Here is a 17,346-nt window from a genome sequence, read left to right as displayed (position 1 = left end):
ATGTGTGGTGTGTTTTTTATCATGAACAAAGTTCAGTAAGTTTAATTTTATGCTAAAGAACAATAACCGTTTAGAGAAGGTAGACTTTAAACATTAGTCTGAAGATAATATACACGCAGTTAGTTGATACAGCGAGAATATGTAGATTTGAATTTTACATGATCATACGATAGAACTTTGTTTACAATGTACTTTTTGTAAAACGAATGTTATTTGTTATTTTTCATATGTCTATCGAAAAAGGAAGTTATTCTATTGTATGACAATTATTGTTATGACGTCATTGACTACAATAATCTGATAAAACTACTTTGTAAGTAATGTCAAGGTCTAATCATTTTCAATTTGATTGTAGGATATTTTTAAATCATTCAAAATGTTCAATTTCAGACAGCGTACTTACTGTTAAGTGCAAAATGTTTCCTATCAACTGGATTGCAATGGTATACTTGTTAGCCATTTCCACATTCAACGGTAGGAGGTCTTCTTTATGATTGTGTTATTACATTGCGAAGATTTTGGATTTTGTTTTTCAAAATCTTAATGTAATATTTTGTTGTTTAAATATCTATGTACAAAATTTCAGTCATATTTTAAGATGATAATACTAATTTTCAGAATTTCATTGGAATAAGCTGTATTTTTGTTCTTGAGTGCAATAAGTGAGATATACAATCGTCATTTCGAAAGACAAAACTATCAACAGCAATTTTGTAAAATAAATGGGTTTACATTAAAATCACTATTATTATTTTAACTGCTGAAATCAATCAATTAAAACAAAATATAACAAGTACTTCAAACATCTAACACAAAAATCTATACTTGTGATTACTAATTTTTTGCAAACAGAGAATAAAATTCTTACCTTCATACAATTTTGCATAAAAAAGATTTCATTTCCAAAATGCATTGCATGATCAGTTTTCGTCATCTTTTTTGCAGTTACTGACAGTATAAATGTGACAATAAATAAACACGTAACAGCAACAGAAGGTACAAACGGAACATATTTAGAATGTTATTACAGTAGAGAAAATGTCAATTATTTCACCCTGGTGTTGGTATAGACACTTAATGGAACCGTATTTGAGAACATGATTTCTTTTGTTGTTAACCAAAACGCATATATAAATGCAAAGTGGGATTTCCTTAAAGATCGAATAACATTCAATAATATAACTAATGATGCCAATGGAATCCAGATTCATTTTATGAAGTTGTTGTGTGTGGATAATCGATCCTACCGATGTCATGTTAAGTATGTACCTCAAGACACATCATCAGATTCTGGATATGCAAACTCTGACATTTCAAATATCAGTGTTAAAGGTAAGATTTAAAAAGAATAACTTATAAAATAAGGGAACAAAACCCAATTTAAATATATCTGAAATGATTGCCCCTTTTTTGAAATTATAATGTCATCAAAAGGCACACTTGATGTTGTTTCTACATACAACAATCCCCTTCTCGAAGTGACTTACAGAATTATCGCCGTGAAATCATCACAATGTTCGAGTAATTTTTCTTGTAAATTTTTCCTGAACATATAAACATGATATTGATATATCGATAAGATTGCGGTTGTAACTACTTAAAGAATAAACACAAAAATTTTGTTTTGTTGTTAATCCCGTATTCAAAGGGATATATTTCTTGTCATCAGTTTTCTAAACTGTTTCCTGAAAATTTAAACTAATCAACTTCAAGGACATATTGTCACACTTGTACTTAATTAATACAGAGAAAAAAAGACGTCTTAAAATGTTAATATTCAACTTCCATCTTTTGTTTTTTTTTTTTTTTTTGTTTTTGGCAAAACATGGAAGATTGCAGGTTTGATACCGGTATATGGGCAGCATGCTATACCGCACTTAAATCTTGCAAAAAGTTGTTTTGATACGGTAGTTAACATTTTAGGGGGAGACGTAACTGAAGTTCTTTAAATCCATTTCATTTAATGTGCATGCATATGCCTACAATTAACTTATGGAGCCTTTGGATAGTAAGAATTGTTTGAATGTCTTATACATAGATTAACCCTTAATTGCATCTTCATAGTTAATTATAGAAGTATATAGAAAGAGGCATAACTCAGATCTAAATATTCCAAATTGTCTATAAGAAGATACGTTAATATTTCATATGTTAGAAGAAAGGGAAATTAATGTATCTTGATTTTTTTACTGTAGTTTTCGACACAAGTACAAACTATCCACTGTACTTTATTATATCTGTAAATGTAAGATTTGGATATCTTTGCGATGTATGTGAAAGTGATATCATAAATTATACATGTATATACATAATTTTCTCCATCGTCTTTGTAAAAAAATCTATATATCTTTTTGCCAAAGAACAGAGCCAACTATGAGAAGCGTTCTCTATTCTGATTAACAGCAAACTGTCTACAACTCATCCATTGTCATATAGTTTTGAATTGTTGCTTGCTTTATTATGAAGTTCCAATCTCACACATGATACAAGATATCTTCAGGTATATACCGCGTCTTACTAAGTTGATCTAATTTAACATCCACTAGCTACAGTGGTAAATGTTCAGGATATACAAGATACTAGATACTCTATTGGAGCATACCAAAGGAGATTGGCGTCGTATTGTCATAATACTTTCTCTAAACCATAGTTTTTAGTCATACATTATATTACCATTGCAATTACATACACATTTTACGGCCTTTGAAATATTTTGATAACATCTTTTCTTGACACCGTGTCAGTTGTTTGCATGATTTATTGATATGTTTTATCAAATTCAAGATTAGATGTTATGGCATTACAGGCACACACACATATATAAATATACGCACACATACACACACACACACACACACACACACACAAACACACTGGCGATAAAAATATTACATCATTAAAAGGGTTTCCGAAAAAGTCATAAAATTCCAAAGGTTAGTCTGTTACAGTGCGAGGAAAAGCAAAGTGTAAAAGAACTTGTGTCCTTACATAACATTGGACCTCTGAGGAGAAAAATATCACCACTGCTCAAAATCATTATTGAGCCCATTGTAATTGCTTGCAGACACCAAAACAATTTACGTAATTTATAAGTACGGGCAGATATATCTAAGCTTAGCTTGAATCCATGTTAAAGTCGATAATGTGGTGACGAAAAGCGTAAATGCTGCAAACAGATAAACCAGTCGTCATCATGTTCCAGTACGGTCCCGGGAAAACGTTACAAAATATTTTGAACGTTCACTGCAATAGTACAAATATGATATACCTACTACTGTCCTGTCTATGACCTCTGATATGTTGGCGAATCCAAGCAGCCTTTCACACACGTTTAAAAAAGAAACAGGAGAAACCTTAAAAGCATTAAAGACCCAAAAGTTAACACTACATATTACCAAACTACGGTCGCGAGGATTTCAACCAAATAAAATTGTTAAGTTCCCACATACCATTAAACTTCTTATTTTCACACTGCTTGGTGTGACTGTATCTGCATTTTGTAATAGACCCCCTACTGTTTTATTCGATATAAACAGTGGTAACAATATCCAGTTAAGTTAAATACACTTTAAAAGGATATCGCATTTTATTCTTTCCATTTTGTGGAAGAAATACAAGGCTTTCAATTTACCAAAATAATAAAAAAGGTGGGAAGAGGGGGGCATTTTGAGCTATTGGCTTATATAAAAACCTCTTTTTTGCGAATAATTCATAATTCAATTTTCATACAAAACTGATATTTTATGGAATATTCATATGCGAATGAATAATAACATTTTCAGAAAAGTTTATCGTGTAGGTTTTTTTTTTAATGTTTTAATGATATTAGGCATTGAAGTATTTTTTTGATAATTAATTATCATGGCTAAAATCATATTAATATTCAATTAGGTTACAAATCCTCAAATTATGTTGACTTATATTGATGGAAGAGCATTACCAGGTTCAGCTTATCACACAACTATTTATTCTTCTGCCCGAAGGGACAAACGTATATGCTAAACGTAGTTAAATACTTGATAGAGTCATATGCTGAATAAAGCAACAAAATGAAAACCGAAATTTTGAAGTCTCAGAACACGAGACAATTTCAAATTGCAAAACACTAAATTGCAAGTCTTGCGCCGCTTTTTCTACAACCTACCATGTCATGTGAGTAACCACTGGATGCAGATTTGCATGGGATTTAACCAAATGCATTATGTTTTACAATATTTACTTAAATAAATTTGAAGTTACAATTTTAAATTCATGGGATTTTTTTGTGTCCCATGGGATTTTATCTTGTGTTAAACTACAATGATAGTCATAGAGAGTGTATGCCTTACTTATTCACTTTGTGCATTTTTCTTCTGTGCAGTATGAATAAAAAGGTTTAATGACTAAAAGAGAGAGATTTATTGTATTGTTTTGGGATGTTTTTGAAGTTTTCAATCTTTTATAGGTTTGAAATGAAATCACTTTGAAAATTCACTGATCAACCACAAATGTAAAACAACAAAATACAAAAAATATACTCAAAGACACTCTGACTATAAATATGCTGATTAAAATGCTATATGAGCAATACCTTTTTTTAGTATTTGAATCAATTATAAAAATTCTAATGGAAGTCTAAATTCAGGTCCATAATCAGCTTTTTGGCACTTCTTTTTCTTCCTGGTCAGCTTCAACCCATGAAACATGCTTCTTTTCTTGTCTCTATAGAATTAAACAAGTAAAAATCTTTATGCAAGCAAAATATATAAAATATTTGACGATATCATTTTATTTGGAATTCAAGTGATTTTATTTTTTCTTACTTGATATATGTTCATTTCCAATATCAACAGCTGAAATTATTTTCAATCAGACTTTTAAAAGATAACATGAACAGACAAACAGACACACAGGTAAAGTGCTTTCTATATAAGTTGGTGGCATCATTTTTGATTTATTGTGCAAAGTATGAAGCACAGATGGCCGGACACCAGTATGCCATAGTATGTTCCGTCTCAAGAAGCAGGAGTATAAGAATTCTGGACAACAGTGTATACCTGATATGATTAGCTATGATTAGCTATTAAGTTTGCATATACTGAATTAGTCATTCAACATAGAGGCAAGCAGATGGCTGGTCCCTGAAATGGTGAAAAAACAATTCTGCATAATAATACATATGGTTCCTTTCAACTTAGTTTAGTGGCTTCCAAAATTCTGTCACCAATTTTTTAATCGATTTTCAGAAATAAAAGCAAAAAGTGGTGCCAAAATCTATGAAATCAGTACAACTTATTTGCCATATATATACAATTTCCAAATCTTAACACAATTTCTCTTCAAACACAAGAAATCGTACACCCCAATTCCCACTAATGAACACTTGCATCCACCCTTTAGTGTGTGATGGACAGGTTGAAAAACTAAACTAGTATTTTTATATTTAAAATGATAAAATCAAAACTCTGTACTAAATTTGGGTCTAGAAGCATTGAATCTATTATGATTTCAAATGATCATATCTATATTGTTCATTTCAAATTTAAAGCCTTTCTGAATTGTTAATACAGAAGATTAACAACATAAACAAGTTACATTTGTACCCATAACTATCCATATCTACATTTAAACAATAATAAAAAAAAACATTTGTAGTGGATTTTTTGTGAGAAAGAGTCTACCTCTATCTAGTTTATTTTACTGCGTGCACAGATAAACGTATGGAACATCAGTGTGCCATTCTAGAAAGAAAAGTAAAAGTAATGAATTCAGAGTGTGAAGAAATATCATCTAGAGACAATCATATACAAAATGTATTATTCCAGCATTTAAAAATGGTCATTGCTTATAGGGTATGCAAGTCTCGTCACGTTACTCCGGGTTTTCGTAAGAATGGGTCCTAGTCTACCATTCAAATGTATAAAGAATCGTCATTAACATAAAATTGAGTTCAATATTAAAAGCGAAGTATCATTTTTGGGTAAAAATACTGATTAAAAATTACAATTATCAAGTTCTAAGCGATAGAAATGTTTAGAATAGCATAAAATAGAAGATTTTGCATTGTGAAGCAGCGTTTGAATTTCCCGGAAGTACACACTAAAATGCATATCGGTCTTCGGATTCTAATACGTTCTACACCGAAATTCCGGAAGGGAAACTGAAACTAGAACGAGACTTACAAACCCTATACTATTTTTGTCACATTTTTCACTCGATATGTATTCCATCACTTGTAGAAGAATTGCCATTGCAGTACATAAATAAAAATCATTGCTTAAAATATGCAAACTATAAAGTTTGATTCTGCCACATTCGCACAAGATATTGAGGGAAAAAAAGGGGGTCTAATCCAGGCTATACCCTTTGAAAAGCCATCATGTTTACACGGTTTTAGTAGACCGTCTGGAAGTGAGATCTGCTCTTGTTGTCCAGTACATGCAGCCCCACTTGCAGTAGTAAAATGGTAATGACTGAGTGATCTTTTAACTCGCGCTTAATTCCGTTTAGTAAACGACAATATCGAATAGTCGGGAATGAATGATATTAACCTGTTTCTATTTGGGAAAGAACGAGTTTAAAATATTAATTGCATCAAAGATTTTCCAAGCAGTGAAAGTGCGAAGAGTTTCTCAATGAGTTTGGAAATACAGTGAAAGAAACGAATTATGGTATAATGTGACAAGTTATGATATGACCACGGACGAAAATGTAACAACACATGGAAACGTTTTATCGTGCACCACATTTCACACTCCTAGTATTTTAATCATAAGTACATTTTTTATCAGGCTTTCTAAAAATCAGACAGCACGTCAAAAACCAACCCAATTGAATTTTATTTCTTGTTTAGAAACAGTTACTGATCACATAATCAGTCTTACCTTTTTATTTGTTTGTTGCGCTAAATAGAGAAAAAGTATGTAAAAAATGTTAATTGTACGGGAAATTTGCACAGAAGCATCCTTTGTTTGGTAGGTTTTTCTTCACCGTGAATTACTTTTTGTCCAACAGGAATCACTTCTCCATTGGCAGTCTCTGAAATTTATGTTGACTGGTACTTACCATTTGATCTAAACGGAACCTTTCAGGGCGTTCCTGAGTGTTATTTGTTCAAATTTGTTTTTGAAACTGTACAAAATCTGCAAAAATATTTAACAAAACGGACTTATTACAAAAAATGTCTTACTAGATGTAAACTAAGAAAATCATCACATTCCTTGTTTGTTGAAACTGGGCGTTACTATGATATAGAGATGTCAAATAGATAGTGTACTTTGTGCACAATGAAAAGTGTCGAGGATGAATTTCATTTTGTATTGATATGTGATGCCAGTATGCCTAGCCTTATTATTTTAGAAGCCCCTTCTTTTTTAAAATATAGTACATGCATATATTTTAAAATCACTGGAAATTTCAAGGTGATGCTTAATTTATGTAGGTTCCTTTTCAATGCATTTACAGTCTTGACTTAATTACTTTATTTGTGATTGTGTATTTGCGATTCTAGCATGAATTATCTTCTGTTCAGTTGTTAGAATGCTGGGATATGTACTGTTGTTTCTGTAAAATTGTACTGGTGAGCATGATTGCCTTCTTACTTAACTTATACAGAAATTGATTTGAATTGATCTTTACAATGAATTTCAAAAATTTAAATTTGCTGTTAAAATGTATACGTAAAACTCAAATTTTCGTCTATTACGAAAAAATGACCACAGGTATTAATAGCTAGATATTCCGTTTTACTGTTAATTAAGTACAATATACAGGAAGTGGTCGGTTTAGCTGGAGGCACTTATAACCTAAGTAATAAACACATCCCGTAATATGGCTTCGTACGTGTTTCATATGGCAGATCAAGAGATTTACAAAATATGAACTGACATAGATCCTAAATTTACCCAAGAAAATTATGAAAATGATACATTCTATTCACTTTTGTCGAAAATATGTTATGCAACTATTTTTTTGATTATTTCTTATGCACAAATGTCACATTAAAAAATCAATTTATAAGGGGACCAAGGACAGCCGCCATAAAACCTGGTTTAATCCTCGATTTCCAAAGGAAACGCCTGTACCGAGTGACGATGACCATTGCAATGGTTGCAAACTTTCCGGTTTTACTCTGATAATACCATTTAAATGCTATGCTTTGACTTATCATTTTGATTCTTAAATAGAGTTTTTCACTTCGATAAATTTATAAATTGCCACTCATTTGTTATGGACAAATATTCATGTATGTCTCTCACCCTTTGTTTTACGGTAGCATTCTACACGATACTCGCCCAATAAGTAAACTAAACCGTTAAATAGGCTTAGTCGTAAGGGATATAATGATATCATATTCTTGTCAAATATTTAAGCATTTTTTTGGTATTACATTGATGGAGTTTGTAAATAGAAATTGGACCACTATATTTTGAAACCGTTTTTGGCATGACATGAGTTGTGTCCTTAATGTATGACGTGTGAAGCACCGTTGCTCAAAAGGTGGCTTTGGGCTGACATTTTCATCCCACTGGGTCTGTTGTCTTTTTGACATATACCATATACCTATTCTCGTTATATTTTTTTCAGCTAAGGCGAAATGGCAACACATGCACCTGAATATACACCCAATAAGTCCGGTGTAAGGCTAATTGCATGAGCTGTAATTTATGGCCTAATTAATAACAAGTCCATGGTACGGGTAAATTTACATACATGCAGTACATGATGTACAGTAGGGGAATAAATAGTCAGTATGGTGCTTTTGACTTGAAAAATGTACTAGTCACATATTTTTAAACGCAGTCAACAAACGATCGATGGACCTACATTGTAACACTTTAACTTTAGAAGAAAGTACATGCATTTATATATGTCAATAAATATTACAGGACACCAATGATTTAAATAATTGTTACTTACTGGGGTACAAATCTTGCCACAATAAATCGGGCAATCTTCCTTAGCCCCCAAAAAGAACCCTATTGTGCCAGTTTATTTTTCGAATTTCGTAGTTGAATTGTGCCAAAATGAATGTAAATTTGCAATTCAATATCATTATAATGATAAGTATCGAAATAATTTAATTCAACATATCTCGAAATATAAAAATATTTAAACATATGAACATGGTGACCATGGACCCTTCTCCTTTTATTTAGATTTGGGACCGGAGAGTTATCCTGACGGAGTTAATGTTCATTTTAAAGATTTTCAATACTAGATCCAATACATGGTAGATTTATCTTAGTGTAGATTACATCTTTTAGGCATTTTTTGGACATATTCTTAAATTCTATTGTATTTTCAATTTTTATGAAATATGTGATATCATTACCTTTAAAAGATAAACAATTCAACCACGGGGGAAATATGTTGGGACAATTAAACTAGTTCTTATCCAATTGGCACAAAAGTTAAATCGTAAAACGCGCAATGTACACTTTCATTGAACTTCAACGTGCAGACACTTGGTTACCAATATGTACTGTACAAAATAGTATGTTCAGTGTACACCAGGTATAGATCGTACATATAGATTCCACCGTAGTAAACGAGTGAATCTAACTATACGTATGTACAATACAGTTTAATGCATATCATATAAATTGTAGATATAATCAGAGGCGTAAGTAGGCGATTTTGAAATATTGCTAATAACTATAAACACAAGGATTTTTACTGTAATGTTGGAATATACTAGTCTACCTTTGTCATCGTCTCATCTGTAAAAGCTTCTTCTATATACCGTAAGGGAACGAACATCTTATACTGCAATATTGGAAGGTTAATCCTGTCACCTGTTGAGTCACCTGTTCTGTATGAGCCATAAAACAATTAACTTAACCGAGATATTTTGAAAATGGGTTCTAGAAGGGGTGGGGTCTAGAAAAAAGGGGTGTGTAATAGTATATTTCCTCATTTTCACCAAAATTTTGCATGAAATTATCCACATTAATCCAATTATATCATAACATTCACTTCTTTGAATGAGTAAAACAAATTAGAAAAGACGTGAAAACTATCAGAAAAGATGAATCTATTTTTACTGCAACGTAATCTTAACCTATTTGTTATTTGTTTGACTGAAGGAAATGATGAATTTTCTCCGTAAGGACAGTCACTTTTTGTTACTTCCGGGACATGACTTTTTTATGTTATTAGGGAACATTAAAGGAAATTTAGAATGTACACGTAATAACGGTAGAGCTCACACCACTTCGCGGCGCTCGCTATAATGTACCAAAATAATTGATTTTTATTCATGGAAAACTTAAAGCCAGTTAGGTTTACAATTGACATATTTATACTGGGGTAAGAGAAATTATTCAGGGTTATTTTTTTTCTATTGATTTTTTTACAAATTGATAATGTAAGTTACGATGAACATACTGAAGAAGGGTGTGTTATCTTGGAATACTATTAAATTATGATGGAAAGTTTTGTTTAGCGAGAAAAAAGCTGATAAAATAAGTACAAAAAGTTTTAGTTGCTCTTTACAGACAAATCAGGAATATATGTATACCTGTCGATTTACAGTTGAAATTGTTTGCCCATTGGTCAGTCCTGTTTTGAAAAAAGGATGATATTCCTATTGAAAAAAAAACACCAAAAATTTTATAAGAATTATTTTTCATTTCTATTTACTCTCTGTACATCGTATATTAATCTTTCTGTTTTCACTCAGTCTTTCTTTCCTTTTTGTGTTAAATAATATTGTGAAGTGCATATACTAACTAATAAATGACAGCAGGATGTTAATTGTCAATTTACTATCAATTGCTAATTCACAGGCAGGTTGTGTATGCTGTATCAGGATTTACAAATAAATTATACAGGTAATATTAATAACATGTTTACATTAGGTAGGCAAAGTCATAGTCTGGCATTACAAGTGCACCTTCTCTTTTAACCTCAATCTCTGGATTTCATCCAAAAATGAAATATGAACCAAAAATACAAATGGTTAAAATTATAACCATCTTGACTTCCTGTTATTAATTTGTGATTCTAAGGCCCTATGTACATGTCAAAGGAGTGTATTTTACTGTAGAGTTAACATTGTCTCTCCAATACAAAGATTTAAAATTGGGGTGTTTTTTTTATGAAATATTGATTTTTCACAAATTCTATCTCCAAAATTTTTTGCTTGCTCTACATTGCATTCTGTCAATGCCTCCCTAACCTGAAATTTTAGATCCGCCCCTGATATACAGCATGTATAATGAGAAAGTACTCTGTACCACCAATCTAATCTGGTTGTTTCATTGCTGCAGTTTTGAAATTGATTTTTTTCTGTACACTGTGCTAGTTAGAATAATTTTATACAAAAAAATATAAAAAACTGCTTACTATCAAACTGTATATAGTAAGAATACAAGTAAAATTTTACTTTTGAACTCTGACATGAAGTAAGGAATATATATGAACCTGTGGTACATGTATTAGGAACACATACTAAGCAACAAATCCAATGAGAGGATTATGGGTATTGGAACCCCAATGGTTGAATGTTTTTTTAATGTGTGCTTATTTAGTGATATAAATGAACACCCAGCCCTTTTTAAAAATTTCTGGATCTGCCCAGCATATAGCTTCTTATCTGATAAAGAAATTTTAATTTAAAATTGAAATAAAATATGCAGTGTGCAAAGATTGAAATATGTTGATTTGCATTTGTTTGTTTGTTTGTTTGTTTGTTTGTTTTTTTTTGGGGGGGTGGGGTGGGGGTGGAGGGTTCAATACCAACAGAAATTTTTCATCAGAACCATATTTAACTCAATCTTTACACATATGGCTGGCATTTCAATATTTAAAAAAATATATTGTTAGTAAATTGAAAAACTTGTACAAACTTAATTTGCCTAGCTGTATTTGTATTTTTTCAGAACTTTAAGTGAAGACTTGTATTTAAAAGAGAGACACTTGCACATTTCTTAGAGAAGAATATTGACCAATTAAAAAGGGCAATTATTATATGACGCATTTACTGTAGCAGTAAAGTACTCAGTGATTATTAAATAAACAATTTTTCTTCATCCACATGTATGCATTTTTAACATAACCTTGATGACATTGTCAATAGGCTGAAACAGTTTTGCTTTGAATACACAGCAAGATTTCATGACGAGCGTTTTAACATTAACAGAAAGAACACTTAAACTTGCAAAATAGTAGTGGAGATGTTTGATTTTTTTTGTTTCACAGACTATCAGAAACTTTCACGCATGCTGTTTAAATGATGAAAAAGTCATCTAATTAGCAACAACCATTTTTATATTATCAAAATTGATAAGTTAGGCTTTATGTAAAGATATAATATATGCGCTAGACCCATAAAGGGAATTAATTAAATTGATTGGTTTTTAATGTGAAAGCCTTGTTAGCTCCTCCAAAACCACTCAAGGTATTTTGATAAAATTTTATGCGAAGAAATGAATCAGTAAAGATTCAATGCAGTACTTTTAGCTTTGTATATTGAAGGTACAACCTGATATTACCAGATGACTATTAATACATTGACCAACCTGATGATGGATTGGGTTTTGGATCCTGTAGTGAGAGCAACATGTGGTAACTTGTTATTACAGGTATTCCTATACATGCATGGTAAAGTATTACTTGTACATGATTTTGATGTTTTTTTAGGTAATCAGTTTACTTAAAATTGTTATTAATGGTGTGCGCTTTGTTGGTTAATTGAGCACAAGAAGCATATTACTTGTAGTTAATTTTTCAACTTAGCACATTAAGTTCTGTCTTTATACATAAATGATTTCCATATAAATCAGAATGCATTAATAAGTTATAAATACTTGTAAGAAACCTTTAAGAGTTGAAGACCTACAGATTATGCTTTGCATGGCTTTGAAAAATGAGGGGGTGGTTGTTACCTGCTGAAACTGATCAATCACCCTCATAGTAATTAGTCAGCCAGTAACACAAATCATGTTTACTCTAGGTTGTTACATTTTTATTTTCAAGGTAGGTTTTTGATAATTGGCATGTTGTTAAGCATTTTTAAGATGCATAGCCTTCTACATGCTCTAGGTTTAATTTCCATTGACCTTTACATCAAATTTTTGTGCTTTGTTTGCATTTTTTTTATTGAAAATCTACCCAATACTATGACATTTTTAGTTAACTATTTTTAGGTTTCATTATTGGTTGGGATTCTATGGTCAGAATAGCTACTAGTATACAGCAAGAAATTCCTGCAACATTTTAGGAGGATTTTCACATTATATTTAACAGCAACACTATCATAATCGGATCATCACTACAAAGTGTGCTGTACATAACATGAGCTGAGAAATTGAGAATCTTCTTTTCGTGATACTGTAGTACAATTGTAAAGAAATTATCATTGCTACCTAAATATGATATATGTACATACATGTATTTATGACTGCTAATATTATTCCCACTGAAGCTAAAGTGTTGACATTCAAATAATAGTTTAGATGTATCAGCCTCATTCACAGAAAGGTAAAATTGGAGGAAACTATAGGGGTTCAGACATAAATAACAAACATGTAAATTTTGATATAAGAATGTAGTTACATGTTTATTCTTCAGAAGAAATCTATTCATTTTATTCACAACCCCATCATTGCAAGGTTTTAATTTTCTTCAAAAATCATTAATAAATGTCTGCCGATTCAGGAAAAACTTTGAACATACATTATTGTACCTTACTATGATTTGATGTGCTGTAATGTGTATCAAGCATTCATTTTATGTTAAAGTAATTTTATATCTGTTTACATTAATGACAATATTAGGTGTTTTTATTATGTCAGTGTTAGCCAGATTGGAATAGTTTATATGAACTGTGGCTCTTGCTCATTATATAAGGGTCAAAATGATAAGTTAGACTTTGATTCAGACATTTAATTTCTGTCAAATTGCATGGGCATCTATTTCATATCCTTAGAAATTCTGAAGTAGGGTTGTATAGGGATTTCAGACTTTATAATTTGCTCATTTTTGCCAAATCAACCCAATTTTTACACAAAATATGGGATGTATTAAATAAAGTTGGTTTTGCATTTTAACAGTTATTGTATCTGAAGTAATAAACAGTATGTATTGAACTGCATAGTATACATTTTCAATATAATGATTTGTCTGTAAGAATGGACATAACATGCCAAAAAATACAGATACTTTTGTGTTAAATGTAGTTATGGTTATGAAATGTTATGAAAGACTAACCTTTTTATAGTTCGTCAACAATATCAGTACTTTTGCAATGCAAAAAAATAAACTATATTTTGTTATAAAGCATGTTCAAGCAATAACACTTACCAAGATAATGTAGCTTCAATTCTTTTTAAGTTGAATTATTTAATACATAAAAACATGCATATTCCTCATAAAATTTAATAAAGTAATAAATACACTGTGTACTTACTAAATATGACAAAGCATTGGTTATTACATGCTTATAACTAAAAGAGATGTAAAATTATTTAAATTCTATAGCTTCATTCAATCTACACATCCATTTGTACTTTGTGGTATCTTATCATAATACCTCTTTATACACATGTACCCGTTCTTATGTTTATAACTGAATTACTAACAAAAATCCATTGGGGTAAAAATAATCCCATGGGACAAAAATAATCCCATGGGAGAAAGAAAATTCTATGGGAGAAAAAATCCCATGGGACACAAAAAATCACATGGGATTCTATGCAAATACCATGGGGTAATGAAGAATCCCATGGGATTAAAAAAAATCCCATGAATTTAAAATTGTAACTACAAATTTATTTTAGTAAACATTGTAAAACAAGATGCATTTGATTAAATCCCATGCAAATATGCATCCAATGGTTACTCACATGACATTGTATCGTATTTTAGAAAGAATTATTGAAAATGTATATTTTGTTTAATTAAAGTGTTAAGGAGTTTTAAAACTGGAAATGTCTCATGACAGAGATCATTTCATCTTTCAATTTTAATATCGAGTGGTCTAGGGCGCTGGACTTAGTGCAGGCGATGTTGCCATAGATGTCACAGCGGTACGAGTTCGAGTCCCGCGGAGGGAACGACAAAAATTTGCTTCGCAAATTGCTTCGACAGTTCTAACATCATTGGGAATTTTTCAAACCCTTCTATAAGTTTACGTTATCTTCCCTGTATCAATTTGATCCGATGGAGCAGTGTAGTGAATAGAGTCGTCACATTCTGAGACGTTGTATAATATTGATTTGTTGTGACATGCATCATTAATTTGATCCTCTATCCTAGATAATAATACCTAGATAAACTCTCCAACACTACCATACATCGTGTACTAAGTTACAGCCCTATATATATATAACTTAGTAACTTAGTACACGATGTATGGTAGTGTTCCATATCTTACATGGAAACATTTCAATACCTTGAAAATTTATGTGTTGAAAACAAGCCATCAAAACAAATGAAAGCTACACAGAACTTCGTATTTAAGTAATTGCAATTAACATTTATATACATTTGCATACAAACTGAATACAAAATTCATTTTCAGTCGAATATCTCTGATTAATTATTTTAGAACGTACTGTTCCTTTAAAATTTACAAACGTTGAAATCATTAGGGAACATTACATTATATTTACTGAAAATGATATGAATATTTTTTCATTATATTCAACTTTAATGATTTAAAACATATATTTGAAAGTGTCGTACATACATTTAAATGGATCAGAGGCTTACTAATACTAAATGGTTATGTTTGGAAGTCAAAAGAACTAACTACTAGTAATAACAAAATTTGTGACATTGAAATCACAATTCTAATATATGTACAAAACCAGCGAAAATTATAATTAGTAACTCCATAACTAAAATAACTGCAATAAGTTTTTAAGAACATTTACCCATTTTTCATTTTTAAAAATAAATTCAAATGTTTACCATAAATAAACATAAGATAAATTAATGTGTAGCACAAAATACACTTATAATATAAATTAAAAAAAAAAAACATCGCTTCAGAAAAGTGTTGATAAATCAGAGTTATTTGCTGTTATGAAGCATGATGTATGCGTCAAACGCTTCAACCACGATATCGTCCGGGTGGGTTCGGGTTTGAAAAGAATAGGACGAGTAGCGCTAAGCTTGTCGTAAAAGGCGACTAAATAAATAGTGCTCAGAACTTTTGCCGGGGCTAGGTCGCTCTGCTCACAGAGGACCTCGGTTGTATGAACCATGTGGTGGAATGGGGTATGGGGGTACCCCTGGCTTGCTACATGCATGGGTCGTCAGGCCACAATTCTAAAAAACCTGACCGCAAACCATAGTGCACTTTGGAAGGATGCCACGTTCATCGCACGTAAAATCACCCTGCTGTGGTATTCAATAGGAGTAGGAACATTATCTGAACTGTTGCTACTTGGGCGTTAAACATCAATCAACCAATTAACTACGAAATTAGATAATCACTCTAGGTAAAACTTGTCTACCGTTTCTAAATACAAATTAGGCTCATATATTACAAATTAAATATGAAATAAATAACAAACGTACCTTTATTAAAAGAAGTAATATAGCATTAAATTCCGCGGAATAAAATATTGAGTTGATATTGTCCGTACGATTAACATATCCTTAATTTTCATCCTGCAATGTGGACGGCGAACGTCTGAAGCCGATAACAATAGGCTTTTATAAATATTGTTTTGAAAATAGCATGCTGAAGTGGCTTAACAAAGTTTTTTTTCTAAATATGCTTTAATTTTATCTTCCGGTTGCTTTAAAAATTTCCTGCAAAAAAATGTTCAAAATATCATGAAATCAAATTGTTTTTCGACAAATAGGGAGAATTTATATAGTAAGGTTCCATTTTGCAATAAGGTATTCATCTTATGCGTTGATGGGTTGCAAAATGGTTTTGTTGGCATGCACACATTTAATGCAATGTCTTTTAATTTCCATAAAGGTTTTTACTAACTTTAGTTTATAGTTACATACCACTAATTCGACCAATGAGCTTTTAGAACGTACGCAAAAATTGTCATACACAAGTTTCAGTGCACTTGTGTTATGTTGCTATGGAAAAAGTGCACATCAAATCTGCACAAGTGAGCTTTTGTTTGACAGGGAATTATATTTCCTTTTTTTACATAAAATGGTCACTGTAACTTATTGAATTAAATAAGTTATCCATGAAGACCCCTTCTTGTGAAATGTGGGGGACCTCCCATTCTATTTTAGCTCATTGTCTTCTAGGAACGGATGTCGCACTGCAAGGCAGTAAACGCCACGTAATATTTTCAGAGCTATTAGTGTTCACATAAAGCGTTTAGGTGATTTATAAATTTACATCAGTAATACTCTTAACGGAAGAAGTAATGAGAGAAATAC

At 31.3% G+C, this 17,346-nt stretch overlaps 1 protein-coding gene across 3 annotated transcripts in view; it reads left to right on the top strand.

The window, feature by feature from the left end:
* The window catches only part of LOC148620353 (uncharacterized), a 150,330-nt gene that overhangs the window by 138 nt on the left and 132,846 nt on the right, over positions 1-17,346 (top strand). Inside the window, exons 1-3 of one of the 3 annotated variants that reach the window (XM_088581154.1) lie at positions 18-35; positions 391-474; positions 946-1,332. In XM_088581154.1, coding sequence (XP_088437280.1) covers positions 1,098-1,332 — 235 coding nt within the window. In that variant the 5' untranslated portion in view covers positions 18-35; positions 391-474; positions 946-1,097. Of the gene's footprint in view, positions 1-17; positions 36-310; positions 475-945; positions 1,333-17,346 lie in introns of those variants that run through there. The other 2 variants (XM_088581153.1, XM_088581151.1) reach the window with 2 other exon arrangements.

Source organism: Perna viridis, chromosome 4, assembly GCF_037379345.1.
Source record: "Perna viridis isolate PV_CMFRI_1.1 ecotype Kerala chromosome 4, ASM3737934v1, whole genome shotgun sequence".
In the NCBI taxonomy this organism is placed as follows: domain Eukaryota; kingdom Metazoa; phylum Mollusca; class Bivalvia; order Mytilida; family Mytilidae; genus Perna; species Perna viridis.
Note: the sequence above shows the minus strand (reverse complement) of the source record. Positions and strands in the feature narration are given on the sequence as shown.